The 8,217-nt window shown below is 50.6% G+C and overlaps 1 protein-coding gene across 1 annotated transcript in view; it reads left to right on the top strand.

Moving 5' to 3' along the window:
• DOCK5 (dedicator of cytokinesis 5) overlaps positions 1–5,678 on the top strand; it is a 103,853-nt gene extending 98,175 nt beyond the window's left edge. The window contains exons 39-43 of the mRNA XM_045286563.1: positions 34–200; positions 1,850–2,018; positions 2,731–2,869; positions 3,902–4,005; positions 4,660–5,678. Of these exons, the coding sequence (XP_045142498.1) occupies positions 34–200; positions 1,850–2,018; positions 2,731–2,869; positions 3,902–4,005; positions 4,660–4,764 (684 nt within the window). The 3' untranslated portion in view covers positions 4,765–5,678. The remainder of the gene's footprint in view (positions 1–33; positions 201–1,849; positions 2,019–2,730; positions 2,870–3,901; positions 4,006–4,659) is intronic.
• The last annotated feature ends 2,539 nt before the right edge of the window (positions 5,679–8,217 follow it).

Raw genomic sequence — 8,217 nt, 5'->3', positions numbered from 1 at the left:
GGCCCAGCTAACCAGCAAAGGTATGTGTTGCAGCCTCCCAACTTGTCGGAGAGGAAGCAGAGCCGCACTGGGTCTCTCGTGCTGCCCTACATCATGTCGTCCACCCTGCGGAGACTGTCCGTCACCTCCGTGGCGTCCTCTGTGATCTCCACCTCTTCCAACTCATCTGATAACGCACCTTCCAGACCTGGATCTGATGGGTAAGGATTTGGACCCAGACACACACACACACACACACACACACACACACACCCTTATTAACGTTTTCTTCCTCCAGAGAAAAATCATCCTGGCCTCTGGGCCATTCTCCATGTCATCCTCATGACAATATCTTGTACATAATGACAACAACAGTGATGAAAAATGCCTCACCCTTATGTTGGGGAAAGGCCAGCCCCCCACAACTAATTATGGGTTTGATAGGTGCAATTGTACGGTTTAAAAATATATATAGAGAGATAGAGAGATTATAATAAAGTTATAGAGAATAAGGAGAGATAGAAGAGAGGTTGAAATAATGGAGTCAGACATATTTTATGGTAGCATGCTCACCTCAGCCTCACTTGGTGGTCCACGTGGAGAGGAGAGCAGAGACCAGCAGAGAGGGGGAGGTGAAGGAGGACCAGGGAAGAGGAAGGAGGAGTGGAGAAGAGAGAGGAGAGGAGAGAGAAGATCAGGAGAGCAGGATCCAGAACCAGGGGAGAGAGCCAGGGTGAGAGGGAGGTGAGGGAGAGAGAGCTTCTTTATTACTAAGGCTTATTTATCTTTTGGGGAGCGTGCAAGTCCCCTAATTACAGGTAAAGACATACGTCACAGGAAGGGGTTGTACAGTAGGTTATACAGCAATGAGAGGGGGACAATCTAGGGATTTACACTCAATAGGAAGAGGAGGGATTAAGGGTATACTTGTGACAAAATGGGCGGATCCCAGATTCAGGATGGCAGCCTAACTTTGGATGTCACTGAGCAGGTTTGACCTGTTCTCTGGCTCTCCTTGGAAACCATTATTAGTAGGGTGTGAACCCCACCTACAGTGGACCAGATAGTAGTCTGATGGCTGAATGCCTTCAGGGAGAATATCTCTAAGCATCTGACCTCCCACCATGTGTTGGCAAATAGCCTCTAGTATTTGGCATACCTTTGGGGGAGACAAAGCTGGGGAAAAGTCTCTTTATATCCCACACCCCTATGTTTACCATCACACTGTTTCATTTCTCTCTTTAAAACATGCTTTAAAATAATCTTTTATTTCCTTATTTTATGGGGGTGGGGGGGAGATCGTATAAGCGCATGGTATGAAATCCAAAAATACCGAAAGGTACCTTATGAGGGCTCGCTCTTCAACCCCTGACCCCCAGGCTCTGATTCCAATCCCCAGAGGCACCGGATGTGAACATCGATTCTTGGTCCCTTCCCAGCGGCTCTTCATACTGACACAATCCCAGACATTTTCCCCGACTTTCTTACACAAATAAAAACATACAATGCTCTCGTCACCTTGCTTTCCCCCCTCCCACTGTGGTGTGCCTTGACATTCCCTCGAGTCAGACTGCAGAACCCGCCATTGTCGGATGGCCCCGCAGCGTGCTGTCATGCCTACCGATGGGCATTTCCTCGTTACCACCGAATCTCCTCCACCGACTGTGCAGGGTTTCCAAAGCTACACGTCTCCCTGGGAGCAGACAGACTTGTCTTTCACTCAAGGGTCGGTGGGTGGGTTTAGTCCATCTGCCCCGTGACTCCCTTCCCTGCCCTCCAGGAACCGTCTCTCCAGTTACGCTCGCTCTCGATGTCTCTGTCTACCTAAGACGGGTGGTGGGTGATTTCTGTCCTCATGCTTGTCTGCTAGGTCCCTCCTGGAGCCTCTCTTTGAGCGCAGGGCCTCGTCAGGTGGCAGAGTCGAAGATCTGCCCCCCAGAGAGGACAGCGAGAACCGCATCAGCAAGTTCAAGAGAAAAGACTGGAGCCTGAGCAAGTCCCAGGTCATTGCGGAGAAAGCACCGGACCACGATCTGATGGTAAAAGGGGGAAAAGAGAGAAAGCATCTGAGGTCTGCCACTGCCCCCCTGGCCGCTAGGTAGGCGCGGGCCCTCCCCTTCACAGCAGCGAGTCATCAGGTGAAGCCCAGCCGGGGCTTGTCTCAGCGCAGAGCCAAGCAGCTCGCGCTGGGTGTCAGATCTCAGGTTGGGAGAAAGCCGGGCCAGAGAAGGTGCGATTCTTTTTCTTTTTTTTTAGAGTGTGAGTTTGTAGATCGGTATTGGGTTAGGCTCTTGAGCCCACAGGGTAAACTTGTGGGCTGGTGCTTGGAACTGTGGTTCTCATCACCGTGTACCATGAGTCAGTCCAAACATTGTCATTCCTCTTCTTTGAACTCGTAAGACAGAACCAAACCAAAAAACTCCTCCTTTTCCAAGCTACCCTAACTTGGTAAATGTGGCAACTTGCCCTGGGAATCAGGGTGGCCTATTTCCCACTGAAATGACATAGTGCAGCTGTGGTCAAGAGCTGGTCTGTAGCCAACCAGAGAGCACTCTGGGCGTCGGGGATTCCCAGTGCGCATCTTGCCTTTGGTGCCGAGTCTCTTCGGCAGTGGTGGCAAGCTTAAAAGTGGCCCCTGGGATTATGCCCGGTTGCATGCTTCTGCTCGGGAGACAAGGTTGTTCAGAGCATCAGGACGCTCCCCGAGTTCCTCACGATGAGAATGTCCTGCGGTCTTTCCCCTGCAACTAGAGCCCATCCAGAAAAGCACAAAGGCCAAAGAGTCTCCAGCTGGTGGACAGTCGGCTAACGCCTTTTCAGGGCTCTTCGCCTCCTCAGTCAATGCCCTTGAGCCCGCCACCACTCACTCCGAAAGCTACCAGGACCCTGAGTAAGTTTTCCAATGGCCTTACTTTCTTTTTACCAGGGAACGGACTAGGGCTGCAGATCTGGGCAATGTTTAACCAGACCAGTCACAAAATCCACGTGACTGGTATACAGTTGGTTCGGGTCAGTGGAAGTCGATAAAACCCACTTGCACTGGAGGTTGGCACGGAGCCCTGAGAACCTCCTTAGTTACCATTGAGGTGTGCTGTCTGATTAGCACAAGGAAACTCCGTCTGGGGGTGTGCCTGCCTCCGTCACGATCATTGGCCCGTTTGGGCCCATTATTATGGCGGTTGACCATTGTCCACCGTCCTGATCTAAATGTGAATGTATAAAAGTGCGGAAGTAGGATTGGGACCAAATAGCAAGCAGGTACTTAGGAACTAACTCTTGAAAATGAGAGTCCAATATTTCATATTGGCATGGTTTTAAAATAGGGACAAGAAATAGAGGTGGCCCATATAGTACATGCAATCTGGCCTGAGGAGCTGTGGGTTACAAACAAGCAGACAAACACTTGAGGAGAATTACACAGAAAGGGGCATAATGGAGGAGTAAGTCCAGCTGGGAGATAGTGGCCAACCAAGAGTTCCTCCGGGGAGGTTTCTTGGAGGAAGTGGATTATTCCACACTGAATGACAGAACCACCAAAATACAGTTTAATTCAACCAGCACTTATCAAGCCCTTGCATCATGGGCTAAGCCTTGGAGCCAGCTCGGAGAACAGAGGAGCAGCCCACCTGCCACATCAGGGTCTCACCTGCGGCGTAGTAGTTCTAACCTTGGCCAAGGAAGAAGGCATTTGTACTTCACAGCTCCTTGGAAAGCCCGTGAGGCCTCCTGGTGAGTGAGAGGTGCCGCATTTGTTCTGTGAGGTGGAAGGTGGTCAGCGACTTCCTGCCCACAGAAACCCTAGAACCTGTCTCCAGCAGCTTGACGGGCCGGGTTGATATAGGGTTTAAGATGGCAAGCAGATTTTCTGATTGCCCTTCATGATTTTCTTTCCTTGCTTTTATTTGCCTTGTGCTGTTTCTAGGCTCCCCATCTTTGCAGACGGATGGGGTGATGCCGTCTACACTCCCGCCTCCACCTCCCCCAAAGAGCAAGCCCTACGAGAGCAGCCCAAAGCACTCTGCAGAGGTAGGGCCCCCGGCCCCCGGCTGTGGCCAGAGAGCACCCCTCAGGGCGACACAGCACAGGGTTTTCCAAGTCTGTTGCTAGCAAGTTTTCTCGTATATTGGTCCCTGCCATCAGTTTTTGGCTCATTCCTGAAACTGCCAACAGTACAAGTGTTGTCAATGGGCAGTGAAGATGCTCAGATTACATTTTTCCATCAACCCGAAGGTAGAACACTTCTCTGTGCCTCACCGTGGTACAGGTGTCCGATCTGAGAAGTGAGTTCTGGTTCACCTTTGAAGAGGTCCGTCTGAATGAGTGACAGCCATTCTAGCATTATGTCTGATGCGTTTCCTTCCTTCATTCATTCAACAGATAGTCACTGTCTACTGTTTGCCAGGTGCCCAAATGCTGAGGAATTGTTGAGTGCTGGATGTGCGAGTGGGGGAGTGTTGCGGGATGGATGTGTGAGGGTGGGTGTGTATGTGTGCCTGTGTTCATGACTGATGAGCTCAAGGGGAACCAGACAGAACAAACCATTCCTTTTCCCCCGGTGAAAGCTGTGTTCATAAAGTCTGGTCAGTTAGAAATGAAAGGTCGAATGTGGGAAACATGGAAAAGAAGGCTAATGTGGGAAGATAAGACTTCGTTTCTAATTTCATGTGTCTGCTTCCTCAGGTTGCTCCCCCACTGCCTGTCCGAAGAGAAGCCAAAGTCCCACCTCCACCCCCTCCCAAAGTCCGGAGGTCCGGCATCCTTTCTGCTGAGCCTGGATCTCAATGAGGGTCTCTTCTCTAGAACTGGGTGCCTTGGACAGCTGATGCCTGAGAAATGGCCTCCAGGGGACAGTGCACGCCCCACCCTGGGCAGACTCCTGCTGACTACTCTGTTCTGATCTGGGGCGAGGCCCATCAGCTCAGCACGTGTGGGTTTCCATGTGGAAGGCTGGAGATGTTTGAAGCCAGGCCACTTCACCTCCAGACCACACACAAGTCCAGCACGGGGGGCTCTCTGTGCATTTCTCAAAGGAGGGCGGTCTCCCTTGCGATGATTAAACTGTGCCTCTGGTGCAGAGCCACCAGGAGCTGCAGAAAGCCTGGCGAAGTTCTTCGGCCGTGGTGAGGAGGCCACCCAGTGTCGTGCTCATTGCAGCTCTTGCTTGCTGTGCTTCGAAACGCTGTGCTTGCGGCGGAGCGCCTTTCCTGTCCCAACTAGTGTACCAAGAGACGAGCATCAAGGATGTGTCGGGAGCCAAAATAGTGTCACCGTTCTAATGTCAGCTGTGTCTCCTTTGAGGAAAAGAACACCCGTGTTGAATGGAGATCGGGCGTGAATGGCTGTCTTTATTGGACACAAAGCATGGGCGCAAAGTTGGACTCTGAACTTTGTAGCCCCACCCCACCCACCCACCCACTTGTAATATGGGAAGCTCCCCCGTGCCCCGGAGTCAATTACACTCCTGCCTATTGGCCATGGCTGCAAAGGAGAAGCCCTGTTGTTCTAAGGACCCCTCTGAAACCCTCCCATTGGCACGCAGTTTCTTGCCCTGTTACCTCCTCTGAGCTCACGTCCCTGTGCGTCAGGGACGTAGAAGCCTGCAGCCCGCGTGCACACACCTCTTTTGCAGGTCCCGTGTGGATGGTCAGTAGCTCCCATTAGACCCTGGACAATTCTGTGCAATACTTCCCTTTATTGTTTCTTCCTCTCTGTGGTGGAATGAATTCGATCACTTCTAGCGGTACTGAAGTCAGTGCACTTTCAGAAGAAAGCAACCTGGGGATTAACGATCATATGCACATTCATAGACAGCCACACAGAGTGGTGGGCGGTTTGAGCGGGAAAGACTGTAAAGGACACACAAGCATTCATTGTATAGATACAGGAAACTGAGGCCGAGTGAGAATTGATGCTGACTCTAGACTCTTACTCATGCCAGCTTGCTAATTTAGCCTCCCTCCTCCCCCCACCCGGGATAGCACACCGCTCCATTCCTGGCAAGTTCTCCACTGCCTGCCCTGGTTGGAACCATATTTGAGATGTCACAGATATTTCTGTAATAACCTAGAAGCTGATTGGAAAACTTTAAGCAAAAAAAAAAAAAAAATTATTTTTGACTGTGGATCTCCTATGGAGAGGTTCACCAGGAATCTCAGCAGCCCTCGCCCCAATCCTCAGCGTAGACAGCAGAGAAAGATTTCCGAGGCTAAGGTGTCAGTCCTGAGAGCTTGGTGATGCCTGCCTGCCTCTCTCGTTTGCCCGGCTCTCTGCCCAGCACCCCTTTGAGGTGAGACACGCGAGTTGATCACAAAGATCGGGGAACCAGAATCCTCCCAGGCTGCTCTAATGTGACTCCGGAAATCTGCATTCCTCCTGTAGCCGTGAAGGGTTGCATCCCTACCCCCACCGTGGACACCTGAAGTGTGGTGTCTTGGAAAGGACACAGGCTACGGAAGGCAACAGGTTTGGTTTCACACCCCAGCCGGTCAGCTGTGAACCTGACCCATTCACTCACGTCACCATCTGAAATACGTCTGGGTTTCATTTCCACATCGCTCACCATGGGGACCATACCTGCCAAGGAGGCTGTTGGATTGGGATGGCGACATCCAGACGCTCCGCCAGCCCTGAGTCAGAGCTGAGACTCCCTGAGAGCATGGTGCTTATTCTCGCTTTAGTGGGCACTTGCCTCTATGTACACACAGCCCCGCTTCAGAAGAAGGCATCTCAGGGTATCTTATATAACTGAACAATGAGGAACAAAATGGTACCAGGAAAGGATTTTAAGTGGAAAGAACTGAAGGGGAAACACTGTGTGGGGTTTCTAGTGAACCTGGGTTTAGAGGGAACTCTGAGAAGCTGCCTGTAAGAGGGACTTCACAGGGATCGCATGCCTTGCCTCCCTCGCAGGTAGAGCAATGTCACTGGGCAGGAAAAGGTCAAAGCTGAAGCCTTTCCTTCGAGAGCAGGGCAAGTGAGCCCGCGTCTGGTCTCGGGCAGAGACTGTGGGGCACCTCAGAGCTCAGGCGCTTTCCTTTGATTTCTGTGAACGTATTCCATTCGATCCCCTTTCCACACTCATGGAAACAAGAGTCTCTCTCCTGAACCCAAAGGATTCTGGGTAGCATGGAGGAATAAGCCCCAGAGGACTTTTAAGAGGTTAGCCTCTTTGGGAAACCATTGGGTAGGGAAGAGTCATATTTCACAAAGAAATCATGCTTGTGGTTGATTGTGTTCAATCTCAGAGAAATGAATGGGAGGGAGAGAGCGGCGAAGGAACCCGGTCTTTAGTGCTCCTGCCCGAGAACTCTGGAATGCTCTACGACTTGAAAGAAGGCCTCGCGTTAGCACAGCTGTGTGAATATTGGATATAGCTTTTATTTCCTCTAACCTTCTCTCTGTCCTAGTGACATATCTTGATTTGAAAGTTTCGAGAATTCTTTCATTCCAAGTACTGAGTGCCAGACCCTCAGCTTGTGGCTGCTAGTCGGTTCAGTGCCAACAGTCTAGGTATCCCTCTGGTTTGCGTTGAGTGTGTATGAAATGAAACAGGAATCCTTAGTGAGGCTGGTAGGCTATGGAGTGCTTCCCCCTTCTTCTACCTGTTACCTCTAGAATTGCTGTCTTTACCTCATATAGAAAACTCAACTACTGACTGTCTTGGCCACACTGCACAGCCCTAAGAAAAAGCAAAGCGGGGTTGAGATAACAATTATCTTTTGTTAATTCCTTCCAAACTGGAGTCATTCCCTTCCTGTTGCCCATGGGTCGTAGGGCGATCCCTATATAACTTACATATAATACAGTGTGAAAACCTTAGGTGTACAGCGGGGTGGGTTTTTCCATATGTATATACCTCTCTCGCCACCTCTCAGATGAAGACATACGCTGTGTGCAGAAGGTTCTTGTGCCTATGGTGTCGTTTTGTAAGAGAGATTTACGAAGCCCTTCAAATGTGTGCCTTTCTCTGAAGTTCTCAGGTGTAAAGCAGAATGGAATCATGGAACGAGGTATAAAGATGACCTTTTGGCAGGTTCAGTTGTCAGCCCTGGGCCTCTATTCCTCAAGTGTAAAATAATATTAACTAGGCAATTTGAGGCTAGACAATTTCTAGAATCCTCCCTGCCCTTGATTCTCTTATTACAAGAAAGAGGGTGAGGGAGTGGGAAGCTAAGTGTCTGCAGAAGGGCATTGAGAGCCACACACTAGAATCTTCCCACTTTTACTCTCAGCCTGCTG

This window comes from Echinops telfairi, unplaced genomic scaffold (genome assembly GCF_000313985.2).
Source record: "Echinops telfairi isolate 266 unplaced genomic scaffold, ASM31398v2 ScPeMD7_9;HRSCAF=40, whole genome shotgun sequence".
Classification (NCBI taxonomy): domain Eukaryota; kingdom Metazoa; phylum Chordata; class Mammalia; order Afrosoricida; family Tenrecidae; genus Echinops; species Echinops telfairi.
This window is presented reverse-complemented; position numbering and strand designations above follow the sequence as displayed.